Here is a 21,153-nt window from a genome sequence, read left to right on the forward strand (position 1 = left end):
AACAAGGGTCACTTGTATAGTGTGATGTTGTAGCGTCACAGGAATAGTCTGACATTTTGCAAACTTTGCTTGTTCGCTTTCTTACACAGAGTTAGATGACAAGATCTATACCACGCTTATATCTGTCCGGTTAATGTGAAGCTACAGCCAGCAGCTGGTTAGTTGAGCTTGGCATAAAAGACTGGAACAACGACGTCTCTGTCTTTAGGTTAGTTGTCTACCAGCATCTGAAAGGTCAATAATCACATAATCAGTCGTTTAATTCTTACAAAAAACAAATGTTGAAACAATGCTTCCTGTTTTACAGGGGTTGTGAGCCGGACTATTTCTTTGCCAGGTGCAACAGAGAGCCAAAGGCATGTCCCTTACAATTCGCTTTTTCTATCCCACTTGAATTGTGTCATGAATCACATATATGATATACATATACATACGATGACGCAATTTGTGAGATTGGGAAAATATGTGATTATAAAGACAACACAGCCAACAGTGGCATTGGTGACATCATTGTGTTGAAAGGTCGGCAAAACACGTAACTTGAACCTTTCACATAACTGCGGAATTACTGTGACTTTCATCTTTTTCTGTACCTTTTCTATGCGGAGTTGGCAGCCATGTTGATGCTGGGCGAGATGATGTCGTTCACTGAGTGGTTTCACTCAAACTTGATGGTATTTTTCTGCAACTGCCTTGCCTTGAAAAAACATCCGCTACATTGACAAACATCATATGTGTAGTTCATGGCACAATTCAGGTGGGATCAAATAAATATTTGCCTTTCTCCATTCACTACCATACAATGATTTTCCGAAATAGGGTCCCAGGGGGTCAACCAGTCAGCTCCCTATGATGGGAAACAAGCAGAGACTTTCACACAACTCTCTTGAACCACAGCTTGTCCTTTTTATATTTCAGTTTTTTGTGCATTTTTGATATTTGGTTCCTAAAATGTCACTTAATTTAAGATTTCCCTCAAGCTCAAAACCATGAAAAACATCCTCCGTCCAAATGGACACAGACGTCCACATGCTACTGATACTTTGGACTTTCGATACTTTAATTTTGAGGCCAAAAATCGCTGGGGCGGAACTTGAGTTTTCTTGTCACCCTCTCACACTTGACCACACTCCACACGTGCGAGACGCTTTAAAGCATGTGCCTGTACCTTTAAGAGGAGGGGGCGTGTCTTCGTGGGGCTGTCCCTTTATTTGAATATACAGTAGTTGAGCGGTGGTGGAGTCGGGTTGCGTCGGATGTTTTTCGCCTTGTGTGCCGAACCCAGCGGGACGTGGTGGTTGCGTTCGTCGTCAATGCCCATCACCCAGGCCTGTATTTAACATTTTGAATGATAGCACTCAGCTAGTCCAGGCGTTTTCTCTCGCCGCATGCACACACACACACACACAGACGGGAGACTGCTCTGCTCGCAACCGACAACATGGACTTGCACATACTGGACCACAGGCTCCGGGTCACCAGCATATCCAAGAATGGGCTGGTGAATTTCACACACCCCCTGATTAAACTGATATTCCTCCGGAACAGGACACGGTAAGAAGACCCGCTGATCCGGGTCAGACGGTGTGTGTCGCTCCTGTGTGTGTGTGTGTTTGTGTGAGCCTGGTAATCTAGCACGGATGTGTGTGAGGTAACCTACAGCGCCTTTGCGTTCACTGGGGGTGGCCGTGCCATTGTTAGGGCTATTTTGTCAGTGCATGTCCTGATCTGCCTCTATTCTTTAAAAAAAAAAATGACATACTGCAGTTGCACGTAGCTGTAGGTAATTACAGCAGTGTGTGACAGATATTTAACGTTTGGAAAACATCAGACAGTATAATTAAGTATTTATTCCCACAATGGAGGTAGAGCTCATCCCTTAGGTTCCTTTTTGCAGAGAAATCTGAAGCAGTTTTATCAACACAGTACACTGCAACGTGTTAATGTGTAATTTATTTTCCATGCATGACTTCTGCTTCAAGCCTCTACAATAAATAAATAAATAAATAAACCATGCACTGCCCCACCACTGTATTTTGGTGTGGACCTTGTTTCTCGACCCTTGACCTCCTTTACCCAAACCCAGCATCCAAGCATTGCAAGTTGTCCGGATCTCATATTGGCATTGGCACCAGTTTTCAGTTAATCCCTGGATATCCTCTCATTGTTATGTAATTGTTTATTGCTCGGGCTGCCCCACATATGCACGGCCAGGAGATGAGCTCAGCATCTGCCTCCAAGCTGCCAGTGACATGGGCCGGGGCAGTTTGCTCAGCTAAGTTACAAACAAAGTTGTAGGCAAGTGTCAGGGAAGATTTTCTTCCTCTTACCACCTTTCGTGACATCTGAGGTGTAGATACCACACTGTCCCAGAGGATTTTGCTCATTGAAAGCATCCAGTGATTATCAGCAATAGAACAGTCCTTTTAATAATCAGGTCACAAGGCGACAGGACTAGTATACGCCTGCGTGAGGGATCATGATACTGTAAAAAACCACTTGTTGTCCATTTCTTGTCAACTGGCAGTGAGATGTGTGTATTTGCCAAACACTTCACACACGTCTTTTCACGCCTAGCTGCATCCACTGGCAGTCATTTGTCACAGAGTATCAGGCGATACAGTGGGCTTTGACATGTCCAAACCAGACACACTGTGTCATGGTGAATTGCAAAACATTATGAACTGCTGTAGCGTGCTTAGTTAAGAACTAGTCACTGTGAGTAATACAGACATGCGCTGTTATTGCATCAGTATTCCTAAGCACAACAGGTTTGTGATGAGTTATTCAAAACGTTCAAGAACTGCGTCCAGTCTCAGTCGGGACGTAATTTATTTTCAAAAGTATGAGCCTACATTTTTCAACTCAGCGTGCTCTGTTAAGCATTCGGTGTCGGTTAAAAAACAAAAGCAGCCTGAGCCCAGAATGAGCCAGAAAAAAAAAGCATGCAGGCTGCACTTCCTTGGATTAGCAGGCCTGTCTGCTTTTCAGCATTTTGTTGAGCTTGCTTTGGAGTTATGTCACCGTACTGTGGCGTGGATGTATTTTTTGCCTTGTTTTTCCTGTTATTTTTTTGTTGCAGGGTTGTTTCGACTTTTTTTTTTTTTTTTTTTCTTCCTCTGGTCAAACTATAGACAATGCAGATTGGGGAGTGGTGAAGAACTGAGTTCATGGCAACTCAAAACAATCGTGGAGCAAAAACAAGCCTGATTGCTGCGGTCGGTTTTAGCCATCTCCCTCTTTCAGGCCCCTGCTATTCATTAGAGAAGAACTCCCGGAGAATGCGCACAAAGTGATTTGAAAGCAGTCCTGAGCTGAATTTTAAAGAGGTAATCACTTTTAGGGGCCAGCCATATCCCAAATTGTAAGAGGGCCTTTTCCTCAAACATCATCCAACACAACTGAGTCGTTACGACACCTGTGGTGCACTGGAAGAAAGCAGACAAACACTTTGCCTGTCTTGGAGATCTAACCCGTTATTAATGATTCATGACTTGACGGTGAGGACAGTTAGGACATTTAAAGACAGGAGAATACCACAGTTTTTGGAGTGTGTGTGTGTGTGTGCAACTTCTCCCATTCTTGCAAAACGTGGATGAATGTAAACACAGACAGATGTGAATGAATCCTCTCATGATGGGTGTAAAAATGTGAATCATGGGATTGCAAATGGTGAGGTTTTTTATTTTTTATTCTTACACTGTCCTCGGCTGCCCGGTATCAGCCTAGTGTATCAGCCTTACTGTATCGTGCATGCAGCCCCGCAGGCTCCACACAGTCCTCCTTTCTTCTCTTCGGCGGCTCGCTAACGAGAGCATGGGTTGGGACAATGCCTCAGCTGAGCCAGAAACCCAGTGGGGAGTTTTCCACTTGTCTGCTTCACTGATCTGTCATGGTCGGGGCTCTCGCTCCCCCGTGTTTACACAAGGCGGCCCCCCTCCAATAACAAGAAGGGATTTCTATGAAAAAAAAACATCCCCATTGTTCTGCAAAAAGAGGAGCTCGTGAGAAAGCTGTAGATCAGTTTTTTTTTTTTTGTTGTTTTTTTTAAGGAAGCAACGATCGTAGCAGATCACTTTGGTTGTCCACTGGCGATGAGGCTGAGATAGCTCAAGGCTAGCTCCTCCCACGTCAACAACATCCAGTTTGCTTCACTCTTATCATGTTTCCTCAGCTGGAGCGTCAGATGCAGAGACCCCACCACCCGTCGGTTTGTGCAGCTGGATCAAAGTCTGGGCTCTTGTGTGCTTGGTTTTCATCTTCCCCACTTGGCCGCTCCCTCGCTACCTGTTGCTTCCTCTTCTCATTGGTTTATTTTACCTCTCCTTTTCGTGTGACTTCATGCTTCACTAAAAGGAGCTTGTTTTTGTCATTACCACCGTTGATCATACACAGACTATGTGGCCCTAATACAGAGTGCTGGGCAAACATGTTTGATTAGTTGATTAATCATGGAGTCCATGCAATGTGCAAAGGAGGGGCAGTTGCCCGTCTCACGTTCCAGCAGTCCAAAACTGAAGGAGAAGAATAGATACAGCTTAATTTCATATTAGTGAAGCTAAAACTTCCAAATGTTCAGCGGTGCATTGATAAATGACTCATCCTTAATCTATCAGACTTTTTGTGAGATCAATTTATGTGTTGAGTCATTGTCATTTAAAGGGGAGTGCTGGTGGACGTCTGTTTTTTTTTTTTTCTTGATAATTACACTTTTTCAGAGTAATGGGAGGGTTAAGAGGAAGAAATGTTATGGTTTTTCCATTGCTGGTCGGATGCCTGGCCGCTCCTCCCAACATCAGTGGGTTGTGTTACGACCATTTCTATACCTTTTTATAAAACAAGCAATCCGACTTTCAGCATTCTCAGTCTGTGGCCAGATCTGTGGAGGGAAAAACTGGAGTCAGTGTTTGAACTTAAAGCGTCATTAGTTAGGAGTGAAACTCAAAAATCAACTTTCTACAAATTGCACGTTTTGTGTAACGTTGGTAGCTTTCCCTCCTGTGCTTGGCTTCGCCGCATATAACCCATCCTCCCAAGCCCACACAGTTTTCTGTTATTCCTCTTTCGCCGATTGAAACGTAACAGCTTATCCACTTGTTCTTTCAACTTTGCTTATTCGCTTTCATCTGTGCTCTCTGAGTTGAGTCTGACCTCTGCTCTCTGACACTTCACCTCCTGAGCAGTGGCACTCGTTTGGACAGGTTAACTTGCACTACCTTGCGTCCACAGTTGCACTTTGTAGTTTGCTTGTAGTTGCTGATGAAAAGGCACTTTCATCATGATCAGCCCTGTCTGACCACGAATGATTAATGCCAGAGTCGGACAACACTACACACTACCTATTCCTGTTGAAACTTTGTGCATCCTTTGGGCTCTACTTGTCCTCAGCCTTTATTTCCTCAGTTATGTGTTGATGTTGAAGGTAGATCGAGGAAGGGCAGTATGCTTTTCACTGATAAATAACAATACTTATTGTAGGTAAAAGCAACCTCACTTAGACTGAGTGATTTCCCAGAGTGCTTGCCAGTGGGCTGTAATGGAGCTTAGGTGAGACATCTCATCCTTCTTAGCTGTACCTCACAAACAGGAAACCAAACGAGCACAGTTGTCACACAGATGGACTGGCCTTGAGCTGCTGGACAACTCACAACCAGTACGTTGCTGGGGTTTAGCTGCCTTACAGGTGTAATATCAGAGCCTTCATTATCTTCTCTAAAAGCACATCACATGTGATAAAGCCCGACACTCGGATCATTTCTCGCTTGCAGGATGGATGCTTGGCTCACGCAACCTGCAGGAAACTGCGAGATGGGGAAGGTAAAGGGTCAACAGGAAATAAGGGGGTTATTATAACACAATGGGCTGGCTCAGCTCTCTAGCACAGCTGATAGTTAGTGTTACAGTGTTCTCTTTTTGTCTCTCTGTGGGGTGATTGTCCCATCTCATTGCAGGGATTACTTTTTGCTGACGCGGGAGTTTGGCTGTCTCACTCAGGCCTCTACTGTAATAGCCTCAGCTGACTGATATGCATAGGAAGAGGAAGGTGTATCTCAGTGAGATGTTTAAAGAAAACAGGAATATGTAGCACTTCCTTTTTTTCCAGGATTCAAAAAATAAAATTGGTAAGAACATAGTAACAAAGGGATTGATTTGTTTTGGTGTATGTCTAGCGCAGCTTGTGGTCTGTATGTTAAGCTAAGCCAGCAAGAGCAGAACAGAAGTTTTTTTTTTTTTATGTTGCAACTTTACCCTCACTTTAGTTCATTTTTAAAAATTCTTCACTTGACATGACGCTTCGGGTGAGGTTAACGCCCAAAAAACACTCATTAGTGTTAGGAAATCGTCTTGGTTTGGCCTAAACCACCTGTTTCAGTAAAGACAGCTGGAGATGGTCTGCCTTCCCATGAAAAACAGTTTATGTGGGCACAAAAAACATGGACATGACTTTCCATTGAAAATATCTGGTTTTGGTATATCCTGGTGACTAAACTGCTTTTCAGCACCAGTCTTGACACTGGTAGAAAATCTTCCCGAGAAAGTCAGAAAATCCAAAACAGGAGTTTGAGTTTAGAGTGTATAGAAAGCCTATAGTCTGGACTGTCAAGGTTGCCATTAATATCCAACTGAACTAGAGGCTACAAAGCAAGTCCAACTCCTCAGTTATGCAGTAATCAGTTCTCTCCTGCCTACAATTTGACCACAGTCTCCCTTTTTTTGCGGTTACACATAGCAATGATATTTGTTGGGATGTAGAACTGGATCTATTTGCCTTTTTTTTTTTAGTTTTTCTTTCTTTCATAAAGGCAACATTGAGTAAAACTGAACACTGAGGCCAGACCAAGCAACAAACCTTTGCAAGCAAATGCTTTTGGCCCAGAGCCTGATGAAGACCCAAAGACCAGAACTGGAGAGATAAAAGCCAACTGTTATCAAAGAATTTAAACATTCAGTCTTGTGTGCAAGCAGTTATGAGATCCAAAACAACAACACCTTTATGCAAGCTGTTTTTTTTTTTCTGTCTTCTCTTTGTAAATGTTTTACCCCAGTGCGCTGTATCAGTTAGCACAGTGGCACAATCTTTTCAAATATTTAACCAAAGTGTATCTTTTTATAGAAGAGGAGAAGGCAGCGAGAGAAACTTTCAAAGATTGAGAATTGGTGGCAGAGACATTTCAGCAAGTTATAAACTTGACTTTTACAGCAGATGCATATACAAGAACGTTAATTCTGAAACTCGCATATGATCACATTCAGAGTGTGTTGCCTGGTCTTTCCTTGAACGCAGCAGTTGCTAACTAAAGCAGTGGCCCAGTTTGGTTTGTTCCCCATCATTTGCTGAAGACAAAGGAGTGAGGCAGGCATAATACTGAGCTCGGGCTAGCACTAATAGAGTGACAGCCACTCCTGGAATCGATGTGAATTTCGGAGAACCCCATCCGACTGTCATCCTGAGAACCTGAAACTTTTGTTGGGTACAAATAAGCAAGACTGTTTTCTAACGCCCATTCTCCTTCTTCTCTCCTTTGTTTTCCTCACTTTCCAACCACTTGTCGGTCTCCATCTGCGCTTCCTATCTCATTTCAGGTGTAAGTTTTTCAGTCTGACGGAGACGCCAGAGAACTACACAGTTGTCCTCGACGAGGAAGGATTCAAAGGTAAAGCACCCTTGTGCACACTTATCTCAGATTTGTCCTCCCACTCTCTGACCGCTCTTGTCCCGGTTGTATACGACACCATGGAGTACACAACATTTCTGAAGTATCATGTTTGGCAGCTAGGATACATGAAATGAATGTGCCACGTACGGACAGAAGATGACGCAGAATATGTTCTGATGAACGTCAACCCAACAGACATTTAGGGAAGCTACTTCCAACTTTGAGTTTGGAAACTTAAAGGGGGAGCTCCACCAATTTTGCATCCACAAGTGACTCTAATAATTTCACCAATGTTACCTCGGCGTGGGCATCGCATAAGACATGTAGGATCAATCTTTTCTTTCTGCATCAATTTGCAGTATTTTTTCACTAGTGCCCCAACTATATTGAAATTGCTGCACTGCCCTTTTAACAGAGAAAAGGCAAATGTTTATCCTAAGATTCAGTATTTTTTATTTTTTTTGTCTTCTACGCCAACAAATTGTGTCACTCTCTGTATTAATGCGCCAGTAATCTTAAAACATGGTAGCTCATAAATAATATCTGGGCTTGAATTGTGCTGCAGCATGGCACTTTTTGTTTTAACAGTCTAATGTTACTTCCTTCCTTCTTTGTTTCCCTCACACAGTCCTCTCGAGGTAGGATGGGTGTATACGGCCACACAATCTAGGCAAACAGAGCTGTACATGACCCAAATTCTCTGCAAAAATAAGTCTTGACAGCTTAAAAAAGTTTTAAGATGCACTGTTTGGGGTCATAAGTTAAAGCTGCACTTGAAGTAAATACCTTAATTAAATAATTTGTCACAACTTCAACGCATTTGAACGGAAAAGTATAGTTGAATTTCTCAGATTAAAGTCAAATTTTGAACAAAAAAGAATAACTCCTACCAGTTTTGGGTTGTTCTTTTTTACAATAAGTGTATTACCTTTGCCAAGGCGGTTAGGTTTTCACCCGTGTCTGTATATTGGTTGTTTGGTTGTTTGGTTTATATGTCATCAGGTTTACATGAGAGACTGCTGAACAGATTTCCACAAAACTTGGATGGAGGATTGCAGGTCTCAGCCCAGAATTGAGCCTGTTAACTTTTGATGGATCCAGAAATCCTTTGTCACCATCGTTTGGTGTTTTTTTTAACACTGTGGGATAGGGCCTTTTCCAACATTTTCATTAACTTCTCAGGGAATACTTAATGGATCTTGCTGACATCTGACTTAAAGTGGTACATTTGCATGTTGTCTGACAGCAGGTCAGGCAGTTTTAGCAATTTCCTAAGCAGACTAATCAAAAGATAATGGATAGAGTCACAGTAAAGTGTCTCTCAGTGTTTTGCAACCTCCTCTCTCACCACTCCCTTAAGACATAGTCAACAGTATAACTTTCTGTCAGGCTGCCATTTTTTGTGTCTGGTCCTTTTACACAGATGTATTCGTTAAAGGCATATATCGCCTCCGGGTGCTCTGTTTCTCTCCTTGTCTCCTTTGCTCTCCTTCTAAGTGCCTATTTTAAGAGGGGAAAGCTGGTGTAGTGAAGCCACAAGGGGCCGCCTGTGACAAATTACGCCAACCAGAACAGTGGCTCTTTGAAGGGGAGTAAAGAAGAAGGGAAAAGCAGTGTTAAGTGCAGGAGGTAGACAGACATTTGGTTATGTTTTTTAGTCCGATGAATGTGTGCCACATCTGAAGGTTTTTAGGGCTTTCAATAAAGTTGCATTTCAAGCATACAAAGCATTCAGAAGTTCTTCACTCTCTTAAACAATTTGGCAGTGCATGAAGAGTGAGAACCCTTTTAGTGATTGATAGTTAAGACCTGTTATTCAAGTGGCACTTGTTAAAGGTTGCTGTGCACATCTCCAGTATCCCTTTCTTTTAGCCTCTTGTTCACTTCCTGGATAGACACCTGTTTCCCATGTAGCCTCCAGCTTTCACTCAAGTCTTGTTTCAGAACGAAGATTGAAATATCCTGCTTTTCCATTTAGGCTCAGAGTCTTGATTTGTCACAGCCTGAGGGTTAACCCTGTTCAACTCTTCCGTGGATCTGTGCGCCCAAGAGCATTAATGGTTGGTATCAGATGACACTTTATAGCCAAGTATGTTGCGGTGTTATAGGTGTTGTTGGTCTCTCTTGGCTAAAAGTTGTACTTGTGTCAACATGTGGTTTAAATAGTAGGGGTGAAGGAAGAGAGAAGAGGTGGGGGAGAGGAAGTGTGTGTGCATTAGACTGAGCAGCAAAACAAGCGGAAGTTGTTACTTAAAGCTGCCACAGAGTTCACACGTTCACGAACATAAAGATGCATGAGCGCTGGCAAATTTGTGATGTTGTTGCAGGCGTTGAAAACTTAGCAAATGACTGTTGTTATCATTGTAGCAATGTGACTGCTGTTCCTCTTCACTGGTGCAGTTTAGAATAGTTTTCAGTCATTTTTTCTTTTCTTTTTTTTGTGTTTTTTTGTGTTTTTTTTTTAAATATACATGAAACTGTACTCCTGGTGCTGCTGGTTAGGCTCCTTTCAAGCTATGATGTTTAACAGTTTCAGAAGTACTCAATACTGTGTGAATCACACAATTTGGGGAGGTTTGCATCTGCAGCGTGAGCCTTACCTCAGGGGAGCTTGTATTTGATATTGGAATTCTTTTCATTTGTGTTGCAGTTACACCCTTATTTTTGTGGTTTGTTTTCCCAAGTATGTTAAAACCAGTGTTGCAAAGTAAAGGAGATGGTGTTAATCTGTCTTGTTACCTCAGGTTCAGTCGAATTGCGAGATTTGGGGACCTGCAAGAGACCGATTGAAAAAATAATTGTCAAAAAGGGCGGCACAAAGGCCGAGACATTTTTAGTCCCTCCTATGGGTCAAGTTCCAAAAATAATGCATCCTACATTTCTCACTGAGCAACTCGGTCGCTGTTTCATCAACCCTCCCCTGTATTACAAATGCTGTCCTCTTTGAAACTGCACGACCCCAGTTTAAGATGCACGTGTTCTCTCAAATATTTGACAGGTCTGATCTGAAGTCAAACACGCAACTATGGGGTGGAATGCCCCTTTAAAACAGCATCGGCGGCATCTAAATGATTGTATAGGCAAGCATTGTAAGGTGCAATATGTGCAATTTTATTTGAAAACATTCAAAAGTGTACTTAAATTATCAATAGAATGAGAAGAAGTTAAAGTTATTGTGTTGCAGAGATATTAACTAAGGTACATACAGCTACATATAGCAGGAATTAGCGTTTACTCTACTAATATGCTGCCCCCTGTTTGTTTTAAGTATTCGACAGGTAGCTAAATTTAACATATTGCACCCTTTTTTTTAACGTGTCTTTCGGCCATGCTGCACAGTGAAATGAAGTCACTGAAAAGCTGTCAAAAGAGTTACTGTGATGTCTAAAAACAAAAAAGCTTTTGCAGTTCACTCCTAACTGGGAATGTTCACTATAATACCCTCATCATAAAGTCATGCAGAGTGTTCTTATGCCCACTGACTCAGTGATTCTTGACCTCACTCAGAGCTCCAGCCCTCAGAGCATCTCAAGGTAGAGGGCTCCATCTGGCTGCCGCTCAATGTGGTCTCCAACGGCAACGCCTCCAGCAGCTCTCAAGCAGTGGGTGTGACCAAGATCGCCAAGTCGGTCATCGCCCCTCTGGCCCAGCAGCACGTCTCCGTCTTCATGCTATCCACTTATCAGACCGATTTTATCCTGGTGAGTCCTATCTAGTTTAGCCTCTTTTTTTCTTTTTGGGCGGGGGGGTATTTTTGCTCCACTTTATTCCACATAGAGAAAGAGGCTGTCTCTGCTGTTCACTGTTTCATTCAGAGACGCCTGGGGCAATTTTTCAAACTCTCTCAATGTGTAAGAACTCCTCACCTCTTATCTGGCAGTGCAGCCTTTCCCCCCACTGAGCTCTGCCAGACAAAAGGAGCCACGGTGTCTGCTTTTTGTCCACTCGCCAGTTTTGCAGTCAAGGAAGAACTGGCTCCCGACAGAGCTGAGCGCACTGGAAAGTTAGTTGATGTATTACATGCGAAAGTGTTAAGTGGGCAAAAATAGATAACACCTTGACAGACGTTTAGTCAGCAAGTATATTAATGGTTGACACGCTGGGTGAGCTTGAGTATCCCCTCAAAGTGAGTCACTGCTGTACCCTGAAATGACACCACATATACAGATATCCTGCTAATGAACTCTTTGTAGCCTGTAATCAAACGATGAGCTCTAAAACCATCGATATTTCTCTTTCAAATCTGTGTTGTGTAGGTGAAAGAGAAAGACCTGTCTGTAGTCATCAGCACTCTGGAGGAGGAGTTCAATATTTACAAGGAGGTGGGAGGAGAGTCTGTCCCCATGCATTGTCTGGATGTGTCCAACGGCCTCCAGAAGAACGGCAAAGAAGGTAAAGGTCACGGTCCTGTCTAGGATGAATTACCTCACCTCCCGGGTATAAACTGAGCTCATCCCGGAGGACTGAGTGCAGATCCTCTAGCACCACCCTCAGGTTCTCTGTGCAAAGTGTAATTACTTCAAATGCATATGAGGTGATCTTAAAGCATGGTCACAGATCACTGGAGAGACATGTGAGTGAACAATACATCATTGGTTTTTCTCTTGGACTGAAGGAGTAACTCAAGTAGAGACGTTGTAGTAATTACTAATAAAAAAAGTAAGAGTATGAGTGTAAAAACAGCTTGTTAGAAGACCAGTCTTGAGAAACTTGTCACACACAGATGATGAAACCTCTGTGCGCTACACCGGTATGTTGATGTCATGACTGAGAAAGGGTGTGAGTCACATTTCAGTAGAAGTCAATTTGGTACTCTCCCTGCTGAGGTCAGAGTAACATTTCTGCACGTCTGTAATTGAACTAAAGGAAGTTATATTTGCACTTTTATGGTTCAAACACGAACGTGCTGTAAAATGAAAGCTGTTTGATAAACCCCTTTACAAACAAATAACTGTGCATAAGCCAATTTAAACGTTTAAATAGGCATCAGGTAAGCTTCTCCTTTCCTTTTAGAAATCCAGTTCAACACACAGAGCATCTACATTTTCTAAAATAGACATTGATGTCCGATCAAGCTGTGGACATTGCTTGAAGTAGTAAACGGTCAAGCTTGAATTGCTAATGGGTCAACCGTAGCCCAAAAGGAATAAATACGCAAAAAAATTATTCATGGGATATTAAAGCAATTTTCTGGAGAGAGATTGTTGATTGTTGAGTCTCATTCCATCCATCCATCCATCCATCCATCCCTCCGTCCATCCGTTATCTGGAGCCAATTGCAGTACACCAGCTCATCAGAGGGCTGAGTCTCATTTCCAGCTTGTCGAATACTAGCACTTGGGTAAACGTCATGGTTCGGTTTGCTTTTAAGTTGCAGAATCAAGAGTGCCGAACAAAGTCATGTTTGACTTGAACAGACATCCCAGTATATGACATTATATAACGAAACAATGCAAACAGGCTGGGTCGAACATAAAGGAACTGCATTGAGTTACTGTTCCCTTTACAGGAAGGACCATAAATTACAGGACATGCTGTGCAGTGAGGGTAGAACACAGAAAAAAATGTGTCAACCCTCTCACAATCTTTCATATCTTTGCATCTCTAAGATGTCGTCTTTGTCTCAAAATATAAGAAGAACGTGTGTTTTGTTCGACAAGCTGTTAGACTGGATTGGAATCTTTTCAGCCACAACTGTTTTGTTTTGTAGAATGCAGAATGTCCTGACAAACTGTAGGCACAGTAGTGACCTAATTGCATCTTGGCAGACATGAGCAGAGATGGAGGCGAGTTATTGGTTTCTCACCACTAAATCGGTCTTTAATGTGATCACTATGGTAAGGACAGATCAAATCATGTAACATATTTCATAAAGTAAATACATCTAAACACACATCCACTCAGAGTACATTATATTATACAAACATTTTTTTTACATTTCTTCTGTATCAAACTAGTCAAGTGAAACAGGAAATTCTAATTCACTTTTAATGGTGCCAGAATGTTAACAAATGTGGACCAAACAAACACTGAAGTCATGATTTTATGTCTATCTAGGAGAAGAACTCAAAATGCTCCCCCCAAAGCTTTTTAAAACTAGGAATTTGTGGAACTGTTTGATGGGTTAAAATGTCAGGAAATGGCAAGATATTTTAAAACAAAAATGTGATTTTTTTTTTTTTTATGTGATGGCAAATATAAGAAAGATGTGGTATTACAGAAAGTGCACAGTACCTCTGTTGGAGACTGCAAACTAACACTGTCCAATCTTTTCCAGCCATCCAGCCCACAGTCCACCCGGTGCTGATCCCACAGAACCAATTCTGTGTCATGTCTCTTGACCCGGACACACTGCCGTCCATCGCCACCACGCTCATCGACGTCCTCTTTTACTCCAACAGGTGCAATTCACTGCAATTCCTCTTAACAGCACAAGGTGGCACCACATGATTCAAACTAGACAGCAGCTCACAGGCTAATGGTTTATGCAACTTTGACATTAAACATGGCAGTTAAGACATGCAGTTATTTCACATCAGTTCAGTGAGCGCTGATATGATTTCTGCAAACTTTGAAATGAGACGCATTTGATAAATGAGATATAGTAAATACAGAGGATTATTGTGCAGGCACAATTTCATACAATGCTTTTTTTTGTTTGTCTCTTAAGTTTTAGAATATATATATATATATATATATATAGATATAGATATAGATATAGATATAGATAGATATAGATATAGATATAGATATATATAGATATATAGATATATATATTTATCTATTTATAGATATATATATTTATCTATTTATAGATATATAGATATAGATATATATAATATAATATATATATAAAAGAATGTTTGTCTCATCGAGTGTTTCTCCTCCTCTCTAGTCCTAAAGAGGACGCACAGTCGTCCCCCAGCCAGGACTTGGACTGTATCAAGTTCTTCTCCTTCTCCCTCATTGATGGCTACATCTCACTGGTGATGGACACCGAGGCTCAGAGACAGTAAGGCCACTCCACCTTTGCATCCAGCTGTTTTAGTGGCATGATTTGCACGCTGTCAGCAAATTAAGTGAAAGTTGCATCGGGGTTAATAAAGGTAGTAAAATACTTGTCAAGTACAGCTGACCCCAGTCCTGATCATTTCTGAACCATAGAAGTTCTATAATGACACTTTTTAATACAGTTCTTAATTTACTCCACTTCATGTTGCCCTGTTTTTTCATTGTTTTGTAGGGGTTGTGATGTCACAGTATCAGTCTTTGCAAGCATTTATCTGGCATTTGCTAGAGGAGGGTTTTCCCCCGTCCATCTTTGAAATGGCTTTGAAATACGTGGAATACAAAATACGTCCCTTATCTTTGTGCTCTAGGTTTCCCGCTGATCTTCTCTTCACCAGTTCCTCTGGGGAGCTGTGGAGGATGGTTCGTATAGGGGGACAGCCGCTGGGCTTTGGTAAGGCAACTCCCTTTTTGATATATCATACAAAAAATATTAATTTACTCTATAACCATTGCTTCTGGTACTGCTTCCCCTGTCAGGATTAATCAAGTTAATTTGGTGTCTGACTGGTGCCATGACTCAGATTCCAAATCTTTAGGTTGTACAAGTGGTCCAAATCCGACCAAATGTTTGAATAATCTAAACAACGTCTGCATACCTATCACACAGAGCAAGTTAATGATGTCCATTCCATGGTCTCTCAGTGCATATAGAATTATCTCAGGCCCAATCCCAATATGCACACTCACAGACTTTGTGGCGCATTCCCGGTAACTTTACAAGGGTTTCGGGCTGTCCCGCTGTCAAACTGTGAGGCGATTGAGGGCTCTCTCAGGGACATTCTGAGCCTTTCTGGCCGCTCTCTCGCATTTCTGCGGACTTTGCCTGAGGGAATTACCCACAGTTACCAGCTAACACAGGGTTACCGTGGGTTACCAGGGGACAACCAAAAATGTTTTTAATTCACAGATGGAATCTTTCAAAACACAACATCTGACATTTTCTCCAAGAACTAATTCTGTTTTAAATCACTAACAACAAAACCCACAACAACATAAAAGTAATCTGTTTTGAAACATTATGGAACTTCTCGCCCTGAAACCTCTGGTTTTGTTTCTATTCGTGTTGCTGTTGTCTCCCTGTTTTTGTTTTTATTAGAAGGCTGTGTATTTAAAACATAATATAAAAAAATGCCACAAAGTGCTGTCCTGTTCCTATTGTACCATTTTAGCCCCTTGCAGACTCTCTCAGTGAAAGTCTTTCTGAGTGATGTCATGTTCGTCCCAAAGGGCTCAGGGCTTAAGGCCCGAGGGGGGGACATTGGGATTGGGCTGAACTAATTGGCACCACCATGAATCCACAGTTACAACATCTTTATCATTTTGGATGCAAAGAAAAATAGTTTCTTTCAATAGGAGATTAAAATGGCTAGCTTTTATCACTGTTTTATGTGACTCACATGGTATATGTATGAATTTGTCAGTGTGTCACCTTAGTAATTGTGGGCAGCGTAGATGATGAAAATGTGATTTTAAATGTGTGTGTGTATGTGTGTGTGTGTGTGTGTATGCACGTACATCCTGTGACTAATAAATTAATTATTATTTTGTTTGTTGCATTGTATATGCAATGATATGTAATTATATGTAATGATATGTAAGGGACTGGGAAGTTTTTGTTAAACATACGTGAATGTGACCACCGTGAGTTATGTTGTCATGTTATTCAGTGACCTTATTTCCTACTTGCAGTGTGTAGTAAATCTTGACAGAATGATTAAAATAATACAGAATACTCGAAGTGGTAACAATTGTAAAAAAATAATAATGATGATGATGATAATAATAATAATAATATTTTTTATGCAATTAAGGATCTTAAATCTGGCTTGATAAGACTTTTTCCCAGGATAAACTCTGTGATGTATCAAATTGCTTTCAAGGTGGTCTCAAACATACACTCACATGTCACATATGGAAAAGAGATTATTACAAGACACAAAGATATAACACAACAATGACACAAACAACAAACAGCCAACAAAAAACCACACAAAACCATCAACTCCCTATTCCAGTCAGAAATCATGTTTGTGACACTAATACAATTGTCTTTCTGCTTCACTCTCTCCATGTTCTTTCAGATGAGTGTGGTATAGTTGCCCAGATTTCTCAGCCTCTGGCTGACAGCGACATCTCTGCCTATTACATAAGCACCTTCAGCTTTGACCACGCTCTGGTGAGTCCAGCATCTTCACGTCATTAGTTAGGACTCCACCGTTGCTGTCATAGAAGCCAAAACCTAAAACTGAATACATTTGTGACGCAAGTGATGATTACTTTTAGCTCAGATATTTGAGGATTTCAGGTTTGGTGGGTGTTTTTAGATGTGGGAGATGTAGGTAGATAAAGAACAAGCATATGTAACATTAAACAGCATTCCTGTGAGGTTGTATCAAGAGGTATGCTCAAGGCAGGTGGTTCAAAATTAGTTTGAGGGTGTTTTTTCTAACGATCTAAGTTTGTCTGTCAGGTTTGAAAAATTATATTTTTGGATCTGCATTTTTTTCATTGACAGTTAAGAAATAAAAAGCTTTTATCTACCTAAGTCATTTTGACCCTTTCTACCTGTCTGGAGTCTGAACTTGACTGAACCAGTACAGAAAGAGATACATTTGTCCTCAATATTAAAACATTTTGAGAGTTTTTAATGCATAGCATAATGCTGAAATCTTTTTCAGCAAGAAACACTTAAACTAACCCCTAGTATGTCCTGTAAATTTATTCTGAAACTCCGTACAGTTGATGCATGGTTTCCTCAATATTGCTTTTGTCTTCCCTTTTATCACACAGCGGTTGCGTTGGCCACATCTGTCTGTCTTAGTCAGCATCTCCTGCTAACTGAATTATCTAGATTGAGTCGGTGATTTATCTAAAACTTACAAGAAAAAGTTTATCAGGGTCATTACTCAGAAACTTATCACAGAAAATCAGACAGCGAGTCAATCAGCAAAATTAAAATTCCCTCCCACATCAATGAGAGAGAGATGGATGCATTATTTATAATCATCCTTCCGCAGTCAATTAACAGTGGAGAAGGCCGATGCTTTCTTTCAAACGATAACACTGTGTGCAACTGTGTTGTGGTTTCTGTTTTGCCGTTTCTGTACATTTGTGGGTCAGCGTGAAGACTTTTCTTCAGTTTTGTTGGAGTAGAGTCAATTATAAAATCTTGGCGCACCAATGATGAATTGCATTATGTGTCTTCTGTTGCTGCATTAGTGGAAATCCTGTATCTTTCTGCTCTTCTGCTCCCACCGGTTTGCATCACTATGCAGAGTATTCACACAAGCGTCTGGTCTTGGATAGTCAAGCTTTTTAATTGGTCAAAGGTGAATAAAGGGTGGGCCTTGTGATGATGTTGAATCTTTGGGTATTCCGGGTGTATTCACTGGCTCCTCAGAATGTTTTCAAAATGAATGCTAAAGACACGTTTATAGCTGTATTACACAATCTGACATGTCATTGAGCTTAACCATAAGGTGTCTTAGTAAGAGGAAGTTGTCATCACTCTTTGTCACTGACATGAAACTCTATACTTACCGGAACTTTGTAAACAGGAGGTGGAATTAGTGTTAACCACAGTCCAACCTAATAATAACTAATTCCATTGATAAAAACTGAACTAGCTGTGACATCAGAGTGTCTGCCACTCATCCACTTCGGAGAAATCACTTGTAAATAAATGCAATCAGGGGGATAATTTCTGCATTGCCTTAGCAATTAGACTTTGACACTTTGGTAGATATAGTTCAAATCTTCAACACTATAGAGAAAACTGTCAAACACTTTAAGAACATTGAAATACGACTTTCAGATTTGAAAGTCCACTGTTTGCAGGGTGTTGTGGTGTTAAAGTAATATTTTTTTTTAGGCTGTACCGCAATATATTTAATACACCTCGATATTTTTTGACGATATTGGAGGGATTGCTAGTGGTACTTTCACAAAAAAAGTAACACAATGACATTTTCCAGCGTCTTGTTATCAGAAGGTAGCTGGTTTGATTCTCATGATCTGCATGTGGAAGTGTCCTTGAGCAAGATACTGAACCCCAAACTGCTCCTGATGTTTCTCATGTTGTCTCATATCATAACTATGTTTATCCTATGCAACCGTCTTCTTATAAAGTCCTTTAGAAAGCTCTGGACTTAGTAGTTAGAATAACAGAAATGGTTTTCTGCCTGTAGAGCGAAGCCACGTCACTAGAACATGTGAAAGAACATGTGCATATGGGGTGACAGGGAGGTCACATTTTGTCTCATATTTCAGTGAATTAGTCAGAATAGTTTTATCTTGAACAAAGTCTAGGGGAGATTCCAGTTAATACCAATGTATTTCAGTGGAAGCACTGCATGTGATAGATCCAAAAAGTGTAATGACATTCATGTGACAATTCGGTCCCTAATCACAATCAAATCACAGGGTTTCAAAGACCCAGATTTGACAAGGGAAAAAAAATCCTGAAAAAACATTTCGACTGGGAAATGAAAAATGAAAGAAACCTTGGTTGGGATCTTGAAATGCGAAGCCTTGTCTCAGTCTATTCATCTAAGTTTACACATCTTTTTCCACTTGTTTATAATAAGGATTCTTTGTATATATTTTGGCATTTGAAAAGTTCCATGCACAATTTTCTCACTGCAAAACTTTGCTCTAATATTTTCTAGGTCCCTGAGGAGGACATAGTTAGTGTGACGGACATGCTCCAGCATCAGAGGAAAGAACCAGCCACGAGTTGATTCCTGAAGCCCTGTCTGAGCTGGATGATCCTGGATCAATGTGCCACCCCTCACTCCAGCTTCGGTAGCCAGGGGTGGCAGGCCAGCAGGAAGAGAGGCTAACCCCGTGCCTAGACTAGCACTGCATCGCCAGCAGTATTAACTCCTACGAACTTGCCATGACCACCAGAAGCGCTTCTCTACGGTGTGCACATGCAGTTTGTCTGTGAGGCCTCCTGTCTTTCCTCTTCTAAGGCAGGATGCACTGAACCGCAGGAGGCTTACAGGCTCACACATGCACATCAAAATGCACAGTCAGTCCTAAACACAGACACACACATTTGCACAAGCACAAAATCAGACAGATGAACATACATGAACTCTCAAGGTTTGGTCTGAAGTTGAGCTGTTCAGATGAAACATGCATTTTACACAACTTAAACACAAAACTTAGTCTTCCGGCAAAGTTCATATCATAATGCCATGAGTCTAAAACATTTTTTTTTTTTTTTTTAAATCAAAGGCCATTTGCAAGAATAGCAGTTTCCCTTTTTTGTGAAACTAAAAGAGTGAAGCTTGAAATGAAGGGCAGTTCGGAGAATGTCGATCTTATTTTCATGCAAAAGTGAAATGAGAATTTCTGTTTTTTTGACAATGGGGCTCACTCGTTTTTGGTTTGAAATAAATGCGCTGGTAGTACTTATATATTTAAACTACTACAAATGCTGTCAAGCAGGACAGTAGGCTTGGTGAGTGTTGTTTTTAAGAGGTCATTATTTCTTAACCATAGTATTACCCAAGGTCAATAACACTATGTCTTACTTTTTTGTTATTTGCACAATAAACTTTTACTTTAGGTAACGTCACTTAGATGTTTTCTTTGGTACAACTACATTTTGTAAAATTTGAAGTAAAAAATTATTCTGTAAACGTTTGTAATTTTTGCTGCTTCATTCAATAAAGACCACTGAGAATAGGTACTCTCTGTTGACTTCTTGGCACAAGTTAAATTCATCAGCAATGAATGAAGGCTCATGGCACAAACACACGTTCCATTAAACGTAAATGACTTAGAGCAAGAGTTATTCACTCATCATGTATGAGTCATAAATGTACAAAGCCAGGCTGTTATTTGTAGTTTTACCAGAAATTAATCAAGGGGGGGGGACTTTGGAGGATGGATTCATACTTGCCATCATCTCATAAAGTGTTGGAGAGAAACTGAGGAACGCTGCATGGCTCTCGCTTCAGACTGAGCAACAAGTGGAAATTGTTACATTCATGGTTTCGGAGGGGGGGGAAAGTAGTGTAGCTGATGTGGGAGTGTAACTAATGGCATGATAAAGAAATTCGAGATCAGTTTACCTGAGGTGTGCAGACAATTAGTTCAGCAACACATTGAGACCTCAATAGTTTTTGGACTCGCTCGGAGTGTCAGGCAAAGCAATATTTTTTCAGATTGTTTTGAATTACTCTTAAAGGCCTAAATGAATGGAACATTCACAAAAAGAAAAAAAAAAAGACACTTAAGGGGAAAAGTTCGCCTAGCAGTTTTTCTTTCCATGCATCATTATTAATCACCTCATGACCACCACATTGGGGGTTAATATGCTAATAATGTACGTACTGAGGCTAAGTAAGTATTCGGGGACGCCTTCAAGATCTTATCTGAGGAGCGCGTGAAGTGGTGATGCCACACCTCTGAG

At 41.0% G+C, this 21,153-nt stretch overlaps 1 protein-coding gene across 1 annotated transcript; it reads left to right on the forward strand.

Moving 5' to 3' along the window:
- The first annotated feature begins 1,194 nt into the window (after positions 1–1,194).
- Positions 1,195–20,427, forward strand: castor1 (cytosolic arginine sensor for mTORC1 subunit 1). Its single transcript, XM_037099330.1, has 9 exons — positions 1,195–1,554; positions 7,585–7,655; positions 11,166–11,359; positions 11,915–12,050; positions 13,936–14,059; positions 14,554–14,670; positions 15,038–15,120; positions 16,811–16,905; positions 19,397–20,427. Exons 1-9 carry the CDS (start codon positions 1,442–1,444, stop codon positions 19,466–19,468), a joined length of 1,005 nt encoding a protein of 334 aa, XP_036955225.1. The 5' UTR covers positions 1,195–1,441; the 3' UTR covers positions 19,469–20,427.
- Positions 20,428–21,153: the final 726 nt, after the last annotated feature.

This window comes from Acanthopagrus latus, chromosome 5 (genome assembly GCF_904848185.1).
Source record: "Acanthopagrus latus isolate v.2019 chromosome 5, fAcaLat1.1, whole genome shotgun sequence".
In the NCBI taxonomy this organism is placed as follows: domain Eukaryota; kingdom Metazoa; phylum Chordata; class Actinopteri; order Spariformes; family Sparidae; genus Acanthopagrus; species Acanthopagrus latus.